This window comes from Carcharhinus amblyrhynchos, chromosome 17, assembly GCF_965287045.1.
Source record: "Carcharhinus amblyrhynchos chromosome 17, sCarAmb.v2.hapA, whole genome shotgun sequence".
Classification (NCBI taxonomy): Eukaryota; Metazoa; Chordata; class Chondrichthyes; order Carcharhiniformes; family Carcharhinidae; genus Carcharhinus; species Carcharhinus amblyrhynchos.
Genome location: NC_137340.1, coordinates 53,908,752 through 53,932,715, shown reverse-complemented (window position 1 = coordinate 53,932,715; position 23,964 = coordinate 53,908,752). Strand labels below are relative to the sequence as shown.

General features: G+C 43.0%; 1 protein-coding gene across 1 annotated transcript in view; it reads left to right on the top strand.

The window, feature by feature from the left end:
• Nucleotides 1-23,964, top strand: part of prom2 (prominin 2) — a 79,872-nt gene that overhangs the window by 15,736 nt on the left and 40,172 nt on the right. Inside the window, exons 2-7 of the mRNA XM_080205972.1 lie at nt 3,994-4,049; nt 7,900-8,105; nt 14,536-14,656; nt 19,843-19,906; nt 22,614-22,703; nt 23,644-23,840. Coding sequence (XP_080062098.1) covers nt 3,994-4,049; nt 7,900-8,105; nt 14,536-14,656; nt 19,843-19,906; nt 22,614-22,703; nt 23,644-23,840 — 734 coding nt within the window. The remainder of the gene's footprint in view (nt 1-3,993; nt 4,050-7,899; nt 8,106-14,535; nt 14,657-19,842; nt 19,907-22,613; nt 22,704-23,643; nt 23,841-23,964) is intronic.

Sequence of the window (23,964 nt, the reverse complement as noted above, 5' to 3'; positions counted from 1 at the left end):
CATTTAGAGATGCAAGGACTGATTGGGTACAGTTAGCATGGCTTTATATGTGGAAAATCATGTCTCAGGTTTTGATTGAGTTTTTTGGAAGGGTAACCAAGAAGGTAGATGAGGGCAGTGTAGGTAATGCATGGACTTTAGCAAAGCCTTTGAAAAGGTACCACATGGTAGGTTGTTGCAGAAGGTTAAATCTCATGGGATCCAGCGTGAAATTGCCAATTGGACATAAAATTGGCTTGATGACAGAAGACAGATGATGGTTGTAGAGGGTTGTTTTTCAAACTGGAGGCCTATGACCAATGGTGTGCCTCAGGAATCAGTATTTGTCATTTATATTAATGATTTGGATGAGAATATAGGAGGCATGGTTAGTAAGTTTGCAGATGACACCAAGACTGGTGGCATAGTGGACAGTAAAGAAGGTTATCTAGGATTGCAATGGGATTGTGATCAATTGGGCCAGTGGGCTGATGAATTGCAGATGGAGTTTAATTTAGATAAATGCGAGGTGATGCATTTTGGTAGATCCAACCAGGGCAGTTAATAATAGGGCATTGGGGAGAGTGTTTGAACAAAGAGAACTAGGAGTACAGGTTCTTAGCTTCTTGAAAGTGGAGTCACAGGTGAACAGAGTGGTGAAGAGGGCATTCGGCATGCTTGATTTCTTTGATTAGAACACTGAATACAGGAATTGGGATGTCTTTGTCGAAGTTGTACAAGACATTGCTAAGGCCACACAAGTAATGTGTATAGTTTTGATCACCCTATTATGGGCAGAATATTATTAAACTGGAAAGAATGCAGAAAAGATTTACTAGGATGCTTCCAGGTCTTGATGGATTGAGTTATAACGAGAGGCTGAATAGACTGGGACTTTTTTCCCTGGAGTGTAGGAGTCTTAGGGGTGATGTTATAGATGTCTATAAAATATTGAGGGGAGTAGATCAGGTGGATAGTCAACATCTTTTCCCAAAGGAGAATCTAAAACTAGAAGGCATAGATTTAAGGTGAAAGGGGAGAGATACAAAAGGGTCCAGAGGGGTAATGTTTTCACTCAGAGGGTGGTGAATGTCTGGAACCAGAGGTAATAGTAGAGGTGGGTACAATTTTATCTTTTAAAAAGCCTTTAGACAATTAACATGGGTAAGATTGGTATAGAGGGATATGGGCCAAATGCAGGCAATTGGGACTAGCTTAATGGCAAAATCTGGGCAGTATGGACACAAAGATGAGGGGAAAAGCAAATTGGGTGGAGGGTATGGAAAGTCTGCAGAGGGATCTAGATAGGCTGAGCGAGTGGGCGAGGACCTGGCAGATGGAGTACAATGTTAGCAAGTGTGAGGTTATCCACTTTGGCAGAAATAATAGTAGGAGGGATTACTATTTAAAGGGCGAAAAGCTGCAGCATGCTACGGTGCAGAGGGACCTGGGGGTCCTTGTGCATGAGTCGCAAAAACTCAGTCTGCAGGTGCAGCAGGTGATCAAGAAGGCAAATGGAATGTTGGCCTTTATAGCGAGGGGGATAGAATATAAAAGTAGGGAGGTCTTGTTGCAAATGTACAAGGCACTGGTGAGGCCGCAGCTGGAGTACTGTGTGCAGTTTTGGTCGCCGCACTTGCGCAAGGATATTTTGGCCTTGGAGGGAGTGCAGAGGAGGTTCACTAGGCTGATACCGGAGATGAGGTGGTTGGACTATGAAGAGAGGCTGAATAGACTGGGTCAGTACTTGTTGGAGTTTAGAAGGATGAGGGGGGATCTTATAGAGACATATAAGATAATGAAGGGGATGGATAGGATAGAGGTACAGAGATTCTTCCCGCTCAGAAAGGACAGCAGGAATAGAGGGCACAGCCTCAAGATAAGGGGGCGCGGTTTAGAACGGAGTTGAGGAGGAACTTCTTCACTCAAAGGGTGGTGAATCTCTGGAATTCTCTGCCCATTGAAGTGGTGGAGGCTACCTCGCTAAATATATTTAAGATAGGTTTTTGGTAGGCAAGGGGATTAAGGGTTATGGGGAGAAAGAGGGAAAGTGGAACTGAGCCACTTCAGATCAGCCATGATCTTATTGAATGGCGGGGCAGGCTCAAAGGGCTAGATGGCCTACTCCAGCTCCTATTTCTTATGTTCTTATGTTCTTAAGTTGGGCTGAAGAGCCATGCTGTAAACCTCTATGACTCTATGCAATTGTAAGGGAGAATCTCAGATCAGAAGAACCGTGTATGGAATCTGTTTGGATGGAGCTAAGGAACAACGAAGAGCAGCAGACATTAGTTGGAATTGTTTATAGGCCACCAAGTAGTAATGGTAATGTGAGGCATAGTATTAATTAGAAGATGAGCGAAGCAGGTAGCATGGACAATATTGTGATCATGGGTGACTTCAATCTGTACATGGCCTGGTGAAACCAGTGAGCGCTAATACTGAGGAAGAGGAGTTTCTGGAGTATATCAGGGATGGGTTTCTAGAGCTGTATGCTGGAAGCTAACTAGAGGCAGGCTATTGCAGATCTAGGATGTAATGAAAAAGGGTCTAATTAATCTGGTTATCAAAGAATCTTTCGGGATGAGTGATCACAATGTGATAGAATTTTACATTATGTTTGAAAGTGTGGAAGTTCAATCAGAATGTTCCCGTCCCGCCCACCATGAGAATTGTAGTGGGCGGGAGTAGCCCACGCAAAGGTCCATTGACGGGATTTTCCGGTATTGGAGTGAGCGTAGCCAGAAAATCCCATCCAAGGTGTCACAGTTGAATAAAGAGAGATATTAAGATAGAGAAATGGCAGAGAAGCTAAATAATTAGCAGCTGCTCCCAGTGCGGTCTACACTGTGTCTATTGCACTCATTGCTCCTAATGTGATCTACTCTACATTGGAGAGACTAAACATAGACTGGTCCCACCTATCCACAAGTAGGGTCCAGACTTACCTGTCACTTGCCATTTCATCAGCCTGCTCCCCTGTCCACATGTTTATCCTTGGCCTGTTGCAATATTCCAGTGAACGCAACACAAACTGGAGAAACAGCACCTCATCTTCTGATAGGGCACTTTAAAGCCTCCCAGATTAAACATTGAGCTCAACAGCTTCAGAGAATCAACTCTCTTCTCCACCTTCAACCTATTTCCATTTATTTTATTTCTTTCTTTTATCTTATTAATCCATTTTATTACTTTAATTTCTTATTATACTATTTTAAATGTTAATTTCTTCCATCATTCCATTTGTCCATTTCTAAATCTCCTTCCATCTTGTTTCCCTTGGTTCAGAGGCTGGAACCAGAGACACGATTTCAAAATAAGAGGGAAGCCTCCTAAGACCGAGATGAGGAGAAATTTCTTTCCACAGAGGGCTGTGAATTTTTGGAATTCTCTACCCCAGAAGGCTGTGGAATCTCAGTCATTGTGTATGTTTAAAGTAGAGATTGATAGATTTCTGATTAACAACATAAAGGGTTATAAGGATAATGGGTGTAAAAGGCATTGAAGTTTTCAGTCAGCTGTGATAGTATTGAATGACGGAACAGACTTGACTGGTTGAATGGCCTAATCCTGTACCTTTGTTCTGGCTCAGTGGCAGCGACGCTATCCACTGCACCGCAGAACTTGTCTCAAAGACATAAGACAAGCAATAATTGAAAAAGGTCATTGAACCTCTCAGTAATTGCTCCATTCTTACAGGTAGTCAGTTTCCAACCAGTTTAACTCTGTGGCATGTAAACATCTTTATCTTTGTCATTGAGTTTCATCCATGTAGTCTGCATCAAAAAATATATGCAGACCATTCTCTACTGGTCACAGAGTACATGTACATCCAACTGAATTATTCATCCTGTGAGAGGCAGGCATCATGTAGACAGTGACTGACATACAAAAGTGGCAGGAGATAGACACATGCAGTCTCTCACATAGTAACAGATAATCATCATCTCTCTGTACAAAATGAATAATAATTATTTACGTTTGCTAACAAAGTCTTCTGTTTCTGTTTTTCAGATATAGTCAAGACACTTGTAAAAGATGCTTCAGAATTAGAGAACAAATATCAAAAGGTAAGAAGAGTGAAACAGTCAGTGAGTTTCTGTATTGTTAGTTTGAAGAGAAAGTATTGACATTGGAAAGTATCTCTGAGAGAAGCCTTCTTAACGATCCCTAAATGAGGAAAGGATGAAAAAGCGAGTTCCAAACACTCAGCATTCCCATTGTCCTGATCACTCTCAGCTTGAACACAAGGATGACTCCATCTCAATAAGGAATCTGCCTGTTTCTGATCATTATCCACATTCACTGCACTGGTGTAAGAAGCAGTTTGACTTAGTCTTTGTTCACTATGGGAGGCAGATCATTCAACTGATTCTATCATCCCAGGAACCAGAGTTATGTTTACTCCTGAGTGAGAAACAAGGTACTGCTAGACTCTGCCCAGGGTCTGCCTGAAACAGTCATTAGACCCTTTGCGTGCATTAGTTGGGCCTGAATCCCTGATTGGGGATTTTGAGCTTGCACACACCAAAGCCTCAGTAAGTTTTTCCTGGTATGGGACTGGGTGCAGCCTAGCAAATGGCTTTGTGGAAAGCTCCCTGAGTTCCATGCAAACATTGCTATCTCCCTATCCCTTTTCCCTTTGCCCATCCCCTGGCCCTTGCAGTACTTATGATGTGGAGATGCTGGTGTTGGTCTGGGGTAAACACAGTAAGAAGTCTCACAACACCAGGTTACACCACTTTAACCTGGTGTTGTGAGACTTCTTACCTTGCGGTGCTTCCCAGGAGGGAAGGCAAAGCAGATCAAGTTGCTGACTGCTCACCCAAATTATTCAATTGATCCCCAAGGCCTAATATCGAGTGTCACTCAAGCCTTCAGGTCTGGTACTGTTGGCTATTTGCCCAGAAAAGGAGCAATGACTATATTTCTACCTCAATGCCCCTGTTTCTGTGCAAGAGTATTTGATATCCTTTTATTGTCTCTTTACATTCCTTTCTCTATAGTCAACAAACAAAATCTTAATATGATCCCATGCAGGAGGTTCCATTGATCCTTCTTGGAGCGTCATTAATATTTCCATGGATTCAGGGTCGCTACTTTACAAAACAACACTTTGTTTGCATGAGCAACCATTGTCTCACAAACACAAATAATCAAATCAATTAAATATCAAATTAAAAGCAGCCAACCTTTCTGAACCTGTTCATCATTTCGTTATTTATTCACTGGATGTGGGAGTCGCTGGCTGAGCCAGCATTTATTGCCCATCCCTAATTGCCCTTGAATTGAATGTCACATTCAGCCATTTCAGAGGACAGTTAAGTGGCAACCCCATTGCTGTGGCTCTGGAGCCACATGTAGGCCAGACCAGGTAATAACAGCAGATTTCCTTCCCTAAAGGACATTAGTGAACCAGATGGGTTTTTATGACAATCAATGATAGTTTCATGGTCACCATTTGTGAGGCTAGTTTTCAATTCCAGATTTTATTGCTTGAATTAAACTTCCTCCAACCGCGATGGTGAAGCAACAACATTAACATTTCTCTGATGCTCCTTACCCTGACATAGAGGATTCGCATGGAGAGAGGATTGGCTAACTGACAACAGACAGAGTGTTGCGATAGAGGAGCATTTTCAGGATGACAACCTGTTACTAATGGAGTGCCGCAGAGATGGGGCCACAATTATTCACAATATATATTTATGACTTGGCCAAGAGAAGAGAATGTGCTATTGTCATGTTTGTGGATGACATAAAAATAGGTAGGAAGGCAGGTGGTGAGGATGTCACAGGGTCTACAGAGGGATATAGACAAGTTAAATGAGTGGGCAAGAACTTGGCAGATGGAATAAAATGTTGGGAAATGTGAAGTTATGCACTTTGATAGGAAGAACAAGGAGCTGAATATTATTTCAATGGAGAAAGACTGTAGAAAGCCGCAGCACAGAGGGATTTAAGGTGCTCATGCCTAAATCACAAAAAGTAAGCATGTTGCAAGTTCAGCAGTAACAGGGAAGGCAAATGGAATGTTGGCCTTTATTTTAGAGGAAATGGGGCATAAAAATAGGGAAGTCTTATAAAAACTATGCATGACACAAGTTAGGCCACACCTGGAATACTGTGAACAGTTTGGTCTGCTTATCTAAAGAAAGATATCCTGGCATTGGAGGCAGGCTAAAGAAGGTTTGCAGACTGCAAACATGGAGGGATTTTCTCATGAGGAGAGGTTGAGTAGCTTGGGCCTGTATTCATTGGAGTTTAAAGGAATGAGGGGCGATCTTATTGAGACATATCAGATTCTCAGGGGGTTTGACAGGATCGATGTTGAGAGGTTGTTTCCCCTTGTGGGAAGTCTAGGGCCAGAGGACAGAGTCTCAGAGTAAGGGGATCATCCATTTAAGAGGGAGATGAAGACGAATTTCTTCTCTTAGAGGGGAGTGAATCTGTGGAATTCTTTACCACAGAGGGCTGTAGAGGTTGGGTCATTAAATACATTAAATGTTGAGATAGACAGATTTTTAATCAGCAAGGGAATCAAGGGTTATGGGGATGAGGCGAGAAAGTGGAGTTGAGGATTATCACATCAGATCAGCCATGATCTCATTGAATGGCGGAGCAGACTCGAAGGGCTGAATGGCCTACTTCTGTCTCTACGTCTTATGGTCTAATGTATTACCTTATCACATTACCAAGAATACTCACTCACTAGGATTAGGGGTAGTTGGAATGGATACAAATTCAAGGAAAAGTGGATAAATTGTAATTTATTTACTGAACACCAGATAAAACACAACTAATTCACCAGGGAATGGAACCAGGCAGCCTCTATCCAGTGAACTCAGTAATGTGTACGGTAAACATGAAAGAATTTATGAAAAGACTATATGACATGTGAATTTAATCATATTGCTTTTACAAATAAATACAACTGATTCTTGTGATGTGGGTCTCACTGCAAGTCCTGCATCATTGCATATTGCTCTGAGAGAGTGATGCTGGTCTTAATGAATTGCTGCATCATTTTAAAGAGAAGTTAACAGTCCTCTTGCGGTTCAGAAAGGGTGAGGACAGCTGGTTTCCTTTCCTAAAGGATATTAATTAACCAGTTGGGCTTTGATGTTGCTCCAGCAACATTGGAAGATTATTTCCATTGGTAGCACACACAGCATGGAGTCCGAGGGTTGTGGGTGAAGACACATGCCAGGACTTGAGTACATAGTTCCTGCTGGCTTTTGCATCCAGCATCCAGGGAAAGCTGCACCATGGCATGTGTCACACTCCCGAGAAATCAGAACGCCAGTGCCTCACCTGCCTGTTGGAAATTTAGATGGAGGTGGAGGAAAGAGCAGGCACGATTTGACGAAGTGGATTCCATGGTGACAGCTTCTCCTAAGCAACACCATCAAAAACAATAGGCCCATTGGTCTCTTAACTGAGGGACATCTGAGTGTGGCAAATACTTATTAGACACCTGCATAAAACAGTCTCAACCTCAAAGCAATTCAAATATCTACTTCTGTGAGAGGTAATGAAAGGTTAATTAATGCAGGGATTACTGTCGGCAATCAGATTAATGCAGAGAGGATGCCACATTTCAGAGCCTGTAGACTGCATAAATTACTGAAAGAGTTGTGAAGTTCCAGAGTGTGGAGGTTCAGTGAATGAGGGGAAACAGAGGGTTGGATTTAAACTCAATCTTAAGTTTTAATAATCATGAGTGCAGTTTTACACTCTGAGCAGTTTGTTTTTCTATGAATCAAACTGTAAAGGAAATTGGACATGGTATTAAACGAGCTTTGGATTCTCGCCTGCTCGATGGGAGTCACTGGCAAACAGCAATCTGACCCTCGTAATTCCCCCGCTTTCATTGCTAGACTGAATAAATAATCCAGTTTATATCCTCGTCTTATCCAGGTTTTGCTGTATGAGATTGGCTTCATTGTGTGCGCGATCATTGGAATTCTCTTCTTCCTCCTCATGCCCTTGGTTGGTCTTTGCTTCTGCTGCTGCCGGTGTTGTGGGAACTGTGGAGGGAAGCTGTACCAGGAACAGACTAAATCAACTAACTGCAGGAGGAAGAGCCTGGCAGCCATCTTGTTCCTGGTTACAACAGTCATCCTGTGAGTGTTTAACTTTTCCCGAAGATTCAGAAATTTTCATCAAATGTGCACTTTACAATTTTTCTGCATAGATTTTTAACTCATTAGGAATGTCTGTATGCTGATGCAAACAGATTTTCATTTAATAGTGAATAGATTTTTAATCAGAGCTTGAAGGGCAGTTACTCTAGTGGGGTCAGGGACAGAGTAAATCTCCCTCTACACCATCCCCATCAAACACTCCCAGGACAGGTACAGCACAGGGTTAGATACAGAGTAAAGCTCCCTCGACACTGTCCCCATCAAACACTCCCAGGACAGGTACAGCACGGGGTTAGATAGAGAGTAAAGCTCCCGCTACACCATCCCCATCAAACACTCTCAGGACAGGTACAGCACAGGGTTAGATACAGAATAAATCTCCCTCTATACTGTCCTCATCAAACACTCCCAGGACAGGTACAGCATGGGGTTAGATACAGAGTAAAGCTCCCTCTACACTGTCCCCATCAAAACTCCCAGGACAGATACAGCATGGGGTTAGATACAGAGTAGAGCTCCCTCTACACTGTCCCCATCAAACACTCCCAGGACAGATACAGCATGGGGTTAGATACAGAATAAATCTCTGGATTAAATCTATTGTAGTTTTGATGCATTTGAACTTTGGTGAACCTGTTAAGGATCTCCTTGGGAAATTTTAGTTGTGAGTAGTCAACAGGATATCTGAGGCAAGCAGGCAGTAAGAGATTAATGGAGGGGAGGACTAGATTGATATGGAGATTGACTGTAATAATTCTGTGGGATTTTGTATGGAATGCAAGAAGCCATTTGGAGTGAGAGATACAACCCTGACAACCAGACAGTGATATAGTGGTATTGTCACTGGCCCAGTATTCATGAGACCCAGGATGATGCTCTGGGAAGCTGGGTTCAAATCTCATTACAGCAGATGGGGGACCCTGATTTTAATGAACATGTGGAAATAAAATTGCATGAAACTTCTGTCGATTCTTGTACAAATTCGACTGTTTCTCCAATCCCCTTCAGTGAAGGGAAATCTGCCATCCTTGCCTGGATGCCAGGCCCATAGCAATGTAGCTGACTTTCAACTGCCCTGTGAATTGACCCAGCAAGCCCCTCAGTTGTATCAAACTGCTTAAATGAAGTGAATAATAGAGGAAGGAAACTGAATGGACCATCCGGCATCCTAGACAACAGCAAACCCAGCCCTATCAACCCTGCAAAATCCTCCCTGCTAACATCTTGGGGGCTTGTCCCAAAATAGAGAGTGCTATCTCACACAATAGTCAAACAGCAGCCTGACTGTCATACTCACGGAATCATACCTTATACACTGTGTTGTATGGCATCGCCACCTATGCCAAATGGGACAGACTTTGAACAGATCTAGCAACTCCAGATTGGACATCCATGAGGCGCTGTGGACCATCAGCAATAGCAGAATTGTATTCAACCACAATCTGTAACCTCATGGCCCAGCATATTCCCCATTCAACCATTACCATGGCTTGTGTCAGTGTCCCTCAGCTCTTGATCTCATTATAGCTTTGGTTTAAACATGGGTAAAAGAGCTGAACTCTAAGAGTGTGGTCAGACAGCACTGGACATCAAGGCAGCATTTAACTGAGTGTGGCGTCAAGGAACCCTAGGAAAACTGGAATCAATGGGCATCGGGGAGAATCTTTCTGCTGGCTGGAGTCAGACCAGCCCAAAGGAAGATGGTTGTGATGGTTGGAGATCAATCATCTCAGCTCCAGGATATCCCTGCAGGAGTTCCTCAAGATTGTGTCTGAGGCCCAGTCACCTTCAGCTGCTTCATCCATGACCTTCCCTCCATCATAAGGTCAGAAGAGGGGATGTTCACTGATGATTGCACAATGTTCAGCACCATTAGCAACTCCTCAGATGCTGAAGCAGTCCATGTCCAAATGCAGCAAGACCAGGACAATATTCAGACTTAGGCTGACAAGTGGTGAGTAACCCTCATGCCACAGATCATGTCCAACAAAAGAGGGTCTAACCCTCAATCCCTGGCATTCAATGGCATTACCATCACTGAATCCCTACCATCAACGACCTGGGGGTTACCATTGACCAGAATCTGAATTTGACTAGCCATATAAATACTATGGCTATCTGAGCAGATCGGAAGCTGGGAATCCTGCAGTAAGGAACTTAACACATGATTTCACTAAAGCCTGTCCACCATCAACAAGGCGCAAATCAGAAGTGTAATGGAATACTTTCCACTTGCCTGGAGAAGTGCAGCTCCAACAACACTCAAGAAGTTCACACCATCCAGGATAAAGCAGATGGCTTGAGTGGCACTCCTTCCATAAATATCCACTCCCTCCATCACTAACACATGGTGGCAGCTGTGTGTACCAGCTACAAGACGAACCACAGGAAATCACCAAGGCTCCTTCGACAGCACATTCCAAACCCACAACCACTACCATCTGGAAGGGGAAGGGTATTGGATACATGGGAACACCACCACCTTCAAGATTCTCTCCCAGTCACTCAGCATCCTGACTTGGAAATATTACATTGTTCCTTCACTATCATTGGGTCAAAATCTCTAACAGCACTGTGGGTGTACCTATACCACATGGACTGCAGCAATTCAAGAAGGCAGCTCACCACCACCTTCTCAAGGGCAATTTGGGAAGGGCAATAACTGCAGGTTTAACCAGTGATGCCCAAGTCCCATCAATGATTTAAAAAAGTGAAAGAGTGAGTTACATCCTGACAGGTGGCCAATGTTCTGATCCAGAATTTTTGTAATCTTTTAAAAGATTAAAGGTTTTGAAATAAAAACCACCAAAAGAAATCTGTTTTGTAATATGTCTGCTCATCTGTACAAAACTGAACTATTCCCCCCTGTGTTTCCTCTGTTTTTTCCTGTGGGTGCTTAGTGCTCTCACCCTGGGGGAGTGGATCCTTGTGCAGCACCCCCTATATACGCCACATTACTATCATCACCTCACTCAGTCTTACTGGCTGCCTTGACACTCAAATTCCAAAGTTGGACTTCACATTCAACCACTTTGTTTGTCACTCACTGTTGAAGAAGTATGCAGATGTAAGTGCCCCGGTTTATACTATTTAAAGAAACAGGCACATGCCTGCAGGGAAGAATAACTTCTGGAAATACTGAGGAGAGTCTCTGGAAGTATTGAGATGAGTTTCTGTGTTTGGGGTCTAACTGCATCCTCACAGGGAAGCTGGCGGATTTGGTGATCTGCCCACACAAAGGTGGCTGCACTGACAGTGTTTCTGTGTCTGTCGGATGATGGGGAGATGAAGCAAAATGCGGTGTGGATGCTGGAAATCCGAGCTAAAAACAGAAAATGCTGGAAAAACCCAACAAGCCAGGCATCATCAATGGAGAAACAAACAGAGTTAACGTTTCAGGTAGAGATGACCTTTCATCAGAACCAAGTGAAAGATGCAGCAGAGGCTCTGTGCTCTGCCCTCTGCCAAGTTGGAGCCAGATTCCACCAGGGTGGCATGGTGGCGCAGATATTATCACTGTTATTTCACAATGCCAGGGACCTGGGTTCAATTCCTGGCTTGGGTCACTGTCTGTGTGGAGTCTGCACATTCTCCCTGTGTCTGCGTGGGTTTCCTCCAGGTGCTCTGGTTTCCTCCCTCTGTCTGAAAGACATGCTGGTCACATGCATTAGCCATGCTAAATTCTCCTTCAGTGTACCTGAACAGGCACTGGAGTGTGGCGGCTAGGGACTTTCACAGTAACTTTATTGCACTGTTAATGTACAGTAAGAAGTCTCACAACACCAGGTTAAAGTCCAACAGGTTTATTTGGTAGCACGAGCTTTTAGAGTGCTCATGCCACCAAACGGAAGTTGAGGAGTGACTGACAGAATTTAACAGATTATAAGAGGAACGGACAGAGTGGATAGTCAAAACCTTTTCTCCAGGGTAAGAGAGTCAATTACTAGGGGCACAGGTTTAAGGTGTGAGGGGTAATGTTTAAAGGAGATGTACTGGGCAGATTTTTTACACAGAGCGTGGTGGGTGCCTGGAACTCATTGCCGGGAAAGGTAGTGGAAGCAGATATGATAATGACTTTTAAGGGTCGTCTTGCCAAATACATGAATAGGATGGGAATAGAGGTGTGTGGTTCCCAAAAGGTTAGGAGACTTTAGTTCAGATGGGCAGCATGGGTGGTGCAGACTTGAAGGGATGAAGGGCCTGTTCCTTTACTGTAATTTTCTTGTTCTTTGTTGACTTTAACCTGGTGTTGTGAGACTTCTTACGTGCTATGCCAGTCCAACGCTGGCATCTCCACATCAGTGTCAACATAAGCCTACTTGTGACACTAACAAATAAACTTCAAACTTTATCTCTTCTTGACAATGGTGAATTGAGGTACAGCCAATGACAATGGGAGCTGCTGCCATATCCTCTGACCCAGAGATCAAGAATGACTACCCTGGCTCCCAGTCCTTCCTGAGGGTGATCTGGAGTTCATCAGGACTCCCAGTGACTCCTATCTAACTCCAGCACTATGGCCTGCAGCACTCTAACTGCACGCTTGCTGTTCCCTGAGTTTTTCGCCTGGAGTTCCACTTTCTGAGTTACATTCGCAGCAAAATCATTCAGCAGCTCACACCTGGATTGGAGTCCAAAACAATACAGAAAACATTGGAAAAACTCAGAAAGAAACAGATTTAACTTTTCAAGTCTGATACAGCCTGATACAGATTCAAAATATTGAATCCACAGATGCTGCCAGACCTGCTGAGTCTTTTCAACATGTCCTGTTTTATGTCAGATTTTCAATATAAGCGGGATTTTGCTTTTATTATAATGTGTTGAATGTAACTTGTTTTTACGAGGAATAGGCTGTCTACAAGAACATAGGCTGGAATCTTATCACTGTTCACGCCATCGGGATTTTCCCACACCGCTGCAGTGAACAGGGGTTTGGTGGCCGCCAATTTCTTTGTCTTCGCTGCAGTGGGAGTGTGGCATGAACGGCAGGTAAGATTGCGCCCAGCACCACTTAGGGATTTTCACAGTTACTTCATTGCAGTGTGAATGTAAGCCTACTTGTGACTAATAAATAAACTTTAACTTTAATTTTTCGCTACTGGCCCATGCTTCAGCTCCCTGCAATGTGGGAACTGGTCAATCCAACACCATGTCCATTGGCTCCAATGTGGAGCCAATGCCAAGTTTGCATTCTGCCTCACTCTAACTCATCAGCTATGAGCAAGTTTGGATTGTGACCCCCGCGCTCCAAGTATAGCACAGAGCAAATTCTAGCCCAAAGCATTGGACAGTCTGATCCCAGTATCATCTGTAATATATTGTAGGTCATTGTTGACACTTTTGAAATAGATTTTTTCACAAGGAGAAACCAACATTAGTTTTCAAACCAATTTAAAATAGAATGTTATGACTTACTTGCTCATTTTAATAGTCCATGATTTTGCCATCATGAGGCAGGTAACAGCATCTGCCTGCCACAAGTAAAACTTGCCTTTGCATGCTTAGATACTTGCAGGGTTTGTGTGTTGTGTTGTAAGTGTGAGCTGACATTGTTTCATTGAGGGAAATCTGAGTGAATAGGAAACACCTGACTAACCCCTTAAACAATCAGATCGAGAGAATAAAAAATAAACAGTGCAAGGACTAGGAAGGAAGTCAGAGTGGGTGAAGATAACATCAAACCAGGTAATGAAAGGTAAGTAAACGGAGAAAGAAAATTGGATTAAGAGAAAGGTAAATGATTCAACAGCAAAGTTTCAAATGATCAAAATGTAGAATTTGACATTTTTAAATCCTGAATTAAAACTGGAGGGAATGAGATTCCATATTTGTAATAGTTAATTGTTAGTGCAAGAGAGGGTGACTAGAAGTAATTAATGAGGGCACTTAGGCTAGATAAAATGAACAAGATTTAAACTTCTGCAATGTGCTTAATGTGTTATTATTATCCAAATGCAGCAACTGAAACATGGTTTAATGTGTGCCGATGCTGGATCTGATGATGAGTTGCTGCTTTCAAAGTGGAGAGTCATGATTTGGACACATGTGGATTTTTTGTGTTTCATTGTATATCTTGCCTTTGCCTGGGTGACTGTACCACTTGCAATAACACTGAGTACCATTCATCTCACCTTTATTGAGATGGCAAAACCTGTATTATTACTCAAAGTAAAAAGTCTGACAACACCAGGTTTTAGTCCAACCTGGTGTTGTCAGACTTTTTACTGTGTTTACCCCAGTCCAATGCCGGCACATCCACATCGTTATTACTCAAACACATTAAGAATTCAAATAGTCTGTAGGGCATTCTGAAAAGTCATTATCTAAATGCAGAGGCTTTTTTTTTCCTTCTGAAACGGTAACACTTGTTTTTTTGTTCCCCACCCCCCAATGCTCCCACCTACAGAGCGGGAAATGTCTGCATGTTCATCAGCAATGAGAAGGTGACAGAATCCTTACAAGATAGTGGCAACTTATTGGGAGACACCTTACGCAATCTAAAGACTTACCTTAATGCCATCCCAAAAGTAAGCTTTTATTCTGTTATGTTGGTTTACAAGTAACATTTTGAATTCATTCCTCATGACAGTCTCATCCAGTACTGATTCTTCATCTGCAATTCCTCTCTAAAGGTGAACCCATTTTTCTATAAAGCTATTTCTTTTTACTTCACTATCTAATGTCCACGCACATTGTCAACTGCAACAGAATTACAGAAATCTACAGAATAGCAGGAGGCCGTTCATGTTCTTTGAAAGATTTTTCCAATTAGTCCCACTTTTTCTGCTGTTCCCCCACTACCCAAACTCATTTTCCTTTGATGTAACTTACCTGGGTCCCTTTTGAAAGTTATTATTGAATCTCCTTCCAATGCCCTTTCAGACACTCCTCAATCTTTCAAAAGAATTTCTCGTCTTCCATCTGGGTTCTTTCTCAATTATCCATGCCCTCCATTTACCAATGCAATAGGAAGCATGGATTTGTTAAGGGAAGGTTGTGTTCAACAAATTTAATCGATGTTTTTGAGGAGGTAACCAGGGGTGTTGATGAGGATAATGCATTTGATGTGGTCTGTATGGACTTTAGTAAGGCTTCTGAGAAGGCCCGTGGAATCCAAAGCAAAGTAACACATTGGAATCCATAATTGGTTGAGAGGCAGGAAGCAGAGGGTGATGTTAGAGGGATGTTTCTGTGACTGGAATTCTGTTTCCAGTGGGATTCCACAGGGCTCAGTGCCGCTGCTATTTGCATTGTAAATGAATGATTCGGACTTAAAAATAGGAAGTACGGTCAAGAAGCTCATGGATAACATGAAAATTGGTTGGGTGGTGAATGGTGAGGAGGATAGAAGGAGACTGCAGGAGGATTTCATTGCACTGGTCATTGTGGCAAATGGAATTCAACCCTGACAAGTGTGAGGACACTTGGGGAGGGGGCTAATAAGGCAAAGGATTACACTGTGAATGGTAGCACCCTTGAATGTACTGAAAAATCAGAGAACCCTTTGAGTGCATATCCACAGATCTCTGAAGGCAGAAGGAGAGGTAAATAAGGTGTGGTTAAGATGGCATATGGGATATTTGCCTTTATTAAACAAGGCATCAAATATAAGAGCAGGAACTGCATTAACTTCTGGTTTAGCCACAGCTGGAGTACTGTGTGCAGTTCAGGCCACCACACTATAGGAAAGATGTGGTTTCACTGGAGAGGGTGCAGATGCTGCCCGGGATGGAGGGTTTGAGTTTTGAGGAAAGATTCAATAGGCTGGAGCTGTTTTCCTTGGGTCAGTCAAGGTTGAGTGGGGGACATGATGGAGACATACAAGATAATTGAGGGTCATAGATAGGGTGGATGGGAAGGCAATCATTCCGTGAGCAGAGGGTCAATAACCAGAGGGCAGAGATTTAAATTAAGAGGCAGAATTAATTAGGAGGGGAGGGGAGTTGAGGAGAAATGTTTTCACCCAGAGGGTGGTGGGAGTCTGGAGCTCACTGCTTGAAATGGTGGTAGAGGCAGAAACTCTCATAACATACAAGTAAAATTTAGATATTCACTGTAACTTCCTGGGCTCTGGGCCAAGTGCTGGTCAATGGGATTAATGTAGTCAGCTCTTTGATTTTCGGCATGAACACAATGGCTGGAATTTTACTGCCACGTCCACCCTGGAATTGGATGGGCGTGGTTTGTAGAATGGCATTCTCCATTGGCCTCAGGTGAGATCTTAAAAGTCTCAGACAGGCAAGGCAGTAAAAGTCCAGCAGATAGGTTGAATGGCCTCCTTCTGTGCTGTAAATGTTTAGGAATCTATGACCCATAACATCCTGGTTCCCCAGCTTTACATTCAGGAGGTCCTTCAATGATACCTGGGGAATTCCTCTGAGAAGTTCTCATGTAATGGTTTACCCAGCTATTGTCCAGAAGTGTTAACTTCCTCTGGACAATTGCATTAAGCTAGGAACCAACCAAAAAGGTGACTGAAATCGTTAACTTCCGACGGTTCTGCCAGTTTTACCCTCATAATTACTCTGAAAGAGTTAGAAGTTACTCCAGAATAACTACCTAAACACCCAGACTCAACCCACTTGGGATACCCCTCACACACAACTCCAGAACAAATTGCCCACATCACCCCGAAAACGCCTCCTGGTCTGACTCACATGATCTGCTCCACCCCCTCCAGTTGGCCCCACCTCCTCCCCTCCAGTCTGCTCTGTTTCCTCCCCTCCAGTACAACTAGTGAGCGTATGTCCATCCAGAGTGGAAATCTGACAGACACCACCACTCTGAGGAAATTACCGGCTAATGAATCTAAAAACCCTCCTGCCACTGGAATCAATTTCTCAAAACAATTCACAACTTTGAACACAATTAAAGTTCTCCTTATCTCTGTTCAATGGAGAATGACTCCAGTTTATTTAGTCCTTCCCCATTGTTGTGGTAAAAAGTACATTTATCTTTTAAGCTTAGCTTTCTACTTAACTCTATTTGTATATAGTCTTGTCTTCAAAGAAATAACCCATTTTAGAGTTTTCCCAATATCCATTATAGAACATAGAACATTACAGCGCAGTACAGGCCATTCGGCCCTCGATGTTGCCCCGACCAGTGGAACCAATCTAATGACCCTCTAACCTAAACTATTCCAATATTATCCATATGCCTATCCACTGACCATTTGAACGCCCTCAAAGTTGGCGAGTCCACAACTGCTGCAGGCAGGGCATTCCACGCTCTCACTACCCTCTGACATCCATCCTATAATTATCACCCCTCAATTTAAAGCTATGTCCCCTCATGTTAGCCATCACCATCTGAGGAAACAGGCTCTCACTGTCCACCCTATCTAAACCTCTGATCATCTTGTATGCCTCAATTAGGTCACCTCTTAACCTTGTTCTCTCTAATGAAAACAACCTCAAGTCCCTTAGCCTTTCCTCATAAGATCTTCCCACCATACCAGGCAACATCCTGGTAAACCTCCTCTGCACCCTTTCCAATGCCTCCACATCTTTTTTAGAATGCGGCGACCAGAACTGTACGCAATACTCCAAGTGCGGCTGCACCAGAGTTTTGCACAGCTGCAACATGATCTCACGACAACCATTCCTGCCCCTGCTCTATTCATGTCTCCGAAATGGCCACAACATCGAAGTCCCAGGTATCAATCCAGGCTGCAAGTTCACCCGCCTTATTCCGAATGCTCCTAGCATTAAAGTATACACACTTTAAACCACCCTCCCGCCTGCCAATATACTGCTGCGACCTTGAAACCTCATCCATGACCTCCCTATTCTCAACCTTCTGTACATTGGAGCTACAATTCAGGTTCCCATTCCCCTTCTGAATCAGTTTAAACCCTCCCGAAGAGCATTGGGAAATTTTCCCCCCAAGATATTGGTACCCCTCTGGTTCAGGTGTTATGTTGCATCAGAGAAGAATGTGACACTCATAACTGGTGTCCCTCATCTGAGGGATTTACTATTGTTGGTGTGTTTCTCAGGAAAATCTCTACCCTTTGCTTGGCAAGAAACAGCTCAGCTTTTGTACAAGTTCCCCGGTGTCAAGCCCAGTCTGTACTGGATGTGGTGACCTCACACAGAATAGGGAAGATGACAGTTAGCCTTGATCCCCCAGGTTGGGAAAGAGAGGATTGGAGAGGTTGCTGGATTTGTAAGTGGAAGCATAGGCAACCTGGCCTTGATGACCATCACAGTTGAATAGTTTTCCAAAACTTGTTGCAGGCCAGTAAGCATAGCGGGTGATGGGTAAATGAGATTCGGAGAGAGTTAAGACACGACAGTGTAATTGTCAATGAGCATATGTTTATGTCGTTCACACATTAGAGAACAAATTTCTTTCTAAAATTAGAACTTCCAGCCACATGACTGTATTTTTAAAAGTTTTTTTAGTTTATTTGTTAGTGTCACAAGTAGGCTTACATTAACACTGCAGTGAAGTTACTGTGAAAATCCCCTGGTTGCCACACTCTGGTGCCTGTTCAGGAACATTGAGAGTGAATTTAGTATGGCCCAATGCACCTAACCAGCACATCTTCTGGACTGTGGGAGAAAACTGGAGCACCCAGAGGAAACACAGGCAGACACGGGAGAATGTGCAGACTCCGCACAGACAGTGACCCAAGGTGGGAATCAAACCTGGGTCCCTGGCACTGTGAAGCTACAATGCTAATCACTGTGTCACCATGCTGCCACAAGTATTAGTATCATCCCTCGTCATGAGTTTTATCCTAATCCCTGGTGCTCTGCGTCCCTTTATTCTTCAATCTTTCAGCCATCTATTCAATCTATTCTTAAGCATTGGTATGATCTTGACCACCAACTCACCAGTGCTACCCAACAAAGCTTCTATCCGAAAATTCTCATCCTTGTGTTCAAATTCTATATGACCTGGGCCCTAATTCGCTGTTTCACCACCTCCAGCCCCACACTGCCCTAAATTACCTGCATTCCACTAATTCTGACCTCTCGCGTGTCATACATTTTAATCACTCTATCATTGGTGGCCATGCCTTCAGATGGCCATGCCCTAAACTATGGAATTCCCTCCCTAAACCTTTCTGTCTCCTCCTCTAAGATGGTCCTTAAAATCTGCTTCTTTAACCAAGATTTCCCAATATCTTCTTATGTGAATCTATGCCAAAAAAATGTCAAAAATATTTTTATTGTCATTGCTCTTGTGAAGTGGTCTTGTAGGCAGCATGGTGGCATAATGGTTAGCATTGCTGCTTCACAGCGCCAGGGACCCGGGCTTGATTCCCAACTTGGGTCACTGTCTGTGTGGAGTTTGCACATTCTCCCCATGTCTGCGTGGTTTCCTCCCACGTTCTGAAAGACATGCTGGTTAGATGCATTGACCCGAACAGGTGCCGGACTGTGGTGAGTAGGGGAATTTCACAGTAACTTCATTGCAGTGTTAATGTAAGCCTTACTTGTCACTAACAAATAAAGTTTTTTTAAAAAGTGCTTTGGGATATTTAGTTATAATAAATGTGCTGCATAAATGTAAATTGTTACTATATGTGGTTCAGGAGTGGGTTTGTATTATGCATATATTTTGAAATCTGGCTGTGTTTTTTAATCAGTATAATTCTGGGCACTTGGTTAGTGTGAGAATCACGTATTCAGGAGCTGTATGTTATTTTCAGAAGTATATGTTGGGATTTTAATTTTTCTTCAAACTAATTTTTCTTCAGCAAATCACAGCAATCACTAATGCCTGTGCAGTCCCAATAAACAGTGTCACAGATAACCTGGACAGTAAGTATTGATTTATGGTTGAAAGATTGATTTAGCCTGTGCAAGTTCTGTGTATAGCTGCAACTAATTTGCAGGATTGGTATCACCAACACACAGATCATGTCAGTTTGGCCAATGGCTGTGATTCAGAGATGGTCTGTATTTGTCCACAAGCATCTTTGTCATCTATTGGTGAAGATTTGAGGCCCACTCTCCCTGTCCAGTTCAAAAACTTAACCAGCTGGCTCTGTGACCAAGTTACAGCTGAGGATTTTCTTAGGTGTAAAAAGGATACATAATGAGGCAGTTTTAACCCCTTGAAGTTTGTACGTAGTATAATGTGGCTGAAAAAAACATGCTGGTGGGGGCTGAAGAAGGATGGGGAAAATGGGAGGAATGGAGGAGAGGGCACACAGGAAGAAGAGGACAAAGGATTAGGTAACCATCAGGCAAAGGAGGAGACAGTTTATCCCTCAGTGTTGTCAATGACACAATACACATACATAGTTGTGTCACATCTGTTCAATCACATTTCTTATGGTGCCATAGACCTTGGTATGCTCCTCCTCTGTGTATCCAAAGCCTGATTGGAATCATAGCTTCGAGTAGAGGGGATGTCCCTGAAGACCAGTTTTATGAGCAAAATCTAAATTTCATGGAATCAAAAGCACAGCAATGGCTAAAGGAGAATAGTCATCAATGGTTACTTTTCAGATTGGATGGAAGTTAAAGAATGGTGTTCTGCTGGGGTCAGTGTTGTGATAGTTTACAAGTGCAATGTCAGACCAAATTTGACACTCCATCACATGTTTCAAATATTTAAGATTCTGAGGAGACTTGACAGGGGGGATGTGGAGAGGATGTTTCCTCTTGTGTGAGAATCTAGAACTGGAAGGTGGGGTCACTGTTTAAAAATAGGACAGAGATGAGGACCCTTTCTTATTCTCAGAAGGTTGTGAGTGTTTGGAACTTTCTTCCTCAGAAGATGTTAAGACAGAGCCTCTGAATATTTTTAAGGCAGAGGTAGATAGAGTCTTGAATAACAAAGGGGTGAAAAGTTAGTGGCAGCAGGCAGAAACTAAGATTAAAATTAGATCAGCCATGAGTTTATTGAGTGGCGGGGTAGACTCAAGAGGCTGAGTGGCCTCCTTCTGCTCCTAAATTAGTATGTTATTTGGACAGGTGTTTTAAAGGGGAAGTTAATCCGTTCTCTGAGGATTAACCACGCAACCACTCAAAGGGAAGTATCTCGCCTCGTAATCTGTTAAAGTGTGTGAGAAATTGTATGGTCTGTTCTTAAGCAACTTTTAGTGGTTAAATCAAAATAACTACCTGGGATTCTCCCTAAAATCAACAAGTAACACTTTATTTATCTAACTAACAGTGAACTGGTTAAATAAACTATTAGCAAACCCAATAAAACACTATTCGCATGGAATGCTGTTCAGATAAATACAATTACCACTCATTAACAAAAAAATAGAACTTTTAGTCGCTCAAAATTTCAACCAGGGTTGTCGTCTTCTGAAATCCTCTGACTTCTTTTTGGTACCTTTTCTATTCAGATGAGCTAAAAGCTATTTGCTGTGGCAGAGACAGTTGCTGGCTATGTCTCTCTTTCTCTCTCTAAAGCTGTGGCAGAGATAGTTGCTGGTTGTGTCTCTCTGGAGCTGAGAGCTGTCTCTTATACCTCTGACGACATACCAATACCCCATAATAGGATTGGTTCTCAGGTTACCCAAATAACAAGTTTATATCTAATAGCCTGCTGTTATTCAAGTGCCTAATTTAAATTGATTGGGCAAAATTCAAAAACATCCTATTGTCTTGGTAACATGACTGCCTAGCCTCTCGATACAATATTTCAGTCTGTGTACTCTATATGCACCTGCATTATTTTTTAAAGAGACCATGAAATACTTTTACCTCTTAGCATTTTTACAATTTTTAAAATAATTTTACAAACACCAACTTCGCAACGCAGGTAACCCCACTCCAGCCCAGGAGGTAGGATTTAAGAAGCATTTTAAAGAGGAGAGAGATTTAGGGAGAGAGCCACAGAGTTCAGGACCAAGGCTACTGAAAACATGGCTGCCAATGGTGGATTGTATGAGACCAGATGTGCAGGAGCACAGAGATCCTGGAGGGTTGAGGGGAGATTACGGAGAGATGAGGCAATACAGGGATTGGAAAACAAAGATGGCAATTTTAAATTCAAGGCATTGCTGGAATAGAAGCCAGTGCTGGTCAGCAACTAGAGAGATAATGGTAGCTGAGAGAAAAGGCGAGTGCGAGACCATAGAACTAATGAAATAGATTACGTACACAATGGAAAGATTTTTGACACACTCCTCTGATTGTTGTTGAGTGGTGATTAGTTAGAATGGAGCAATGTTCAGAGTTGTGCTGGCAGCCAGAGATTTTCCCAGTTGACAGAAAATGTTGTTGAATAACCTGAATCCATCACAACATTGGGATTAGGAAAGGCAGAAAGCAGATTCCCTATCTTGTTATATGGGTAAAAAAATAAGACGATGTTACAATACTTAAAACTTCTGTGTGTTGCTCTTACCCCATCCCCACTCCCCAATCACTAGTATGATTGCATCTGGCTCCCAGTGTTAAATTAATCAAGGTTGAATTCAGCAATCTGTAGCTGTACAAACTGCAGCTTATGTCCTTTTTATCATCTTATTTCAAATGATCGTGATTGATTTGTGATTTTCAGACATTGGTTCAGACCTTGGAGTTACAATCCTGAAGATACTGGGTGAAACCACCTATGATGCACTGAATTCAGCATCTCAGCTGGCACAAGGTAATGGCCACAATATGCAGAGAATAACATGACAAATATCTTGTTTATTGATGTTTTAGATGGATTGCTTAAAGTATATTTATTCATTAGTGTCACAAGTAGGCTTACATTAACACTGCAATGAAGTTACTATGAAAATTCCCCAGTTGCCACTCTCTGGCACCTGTTTGGGTACACTGAGGGAGAAGTTAGCACGGCCAATACACCCTAACCAGTACACCTTTCAGACTGTGGGAGGAAACTGGAGCACCTGGAGGAAACCCACTCAGACATGGGGAGAACATGCAGATTCCACACAGACAGTGACCCAAGCTGGGAATCAAACCCGGTTCCCTGGAGTGGTTAGAAAATGATAGGAAGAACCTGGGCGCATTTCCGACAGATTTGATTTTTGTCAGCAGGGAAAGGGCCAGGTGTGGTTGACACAGGAGAGAAACCTGAGGTTTCCTCAATGGCAGAGCCATTGCAAATTAAACAGACCCCATTTCAGATGATGCAAAGCCTGCCCCTTCACATCAGCCTCTGCATCTAACTCTGTGCTGTACCTGTCCTGGGAGTGTTTGATGGGGGACAGTGTAGAGGGAGCTTTACTCTGTATCTAACCCCGTGCTGTATCTGTCCTGGGAGTGTTTGATGGGGACAGTGTAGAGGGAGCTTTACTCTGTATCTAATCCCGTGCTGTACCTGTCCTGGGAGTGTTTGATGGGGGACAGTGTAGAGGGAGCTTCACTCTGTATCTAACCCTGTGCTGTAGAGGGAGCTTTACTGTGTATCTAATACTGTAAACAGTTTGCAAGACTAGGTCGCAGGGAAATATTGAGTAAGGATGAAAAGTGGGTGGAGAATGTGCTTTCCACTGGGAGGGGGTGTTGTGAAGTTTTGTTTGAGTTCTGACTGATTCTCTCTCTCTCGGTCACAGTGTACCTGTTTTTATTCACAGATATCACTGAAATGAATGACAAGCTGCTGCTCATAAACTCAACAGCAGCATGGCTGCTCCAGCAACAGGAGGTCCTGGAGCAGAATTTAACAGCCATTCGACAAGATATCAACAACACATTCAATAAGTGTGGTTCAGGATGCAGCAGTAGTCAGGGCCTGGTGGCCAATCTTACCCTTTCTGCCAATTTTAGCACGGTACAGAATGTGCCCACCATTGATCTAATCTCACCTCCTCCAGCCTCGTAACCTCGGAGATAATTGTCTTCCTTCAATTCCGGCCTCAGAATTGCGCCCCCCCCCCCCTGATTTTCATTGCTCC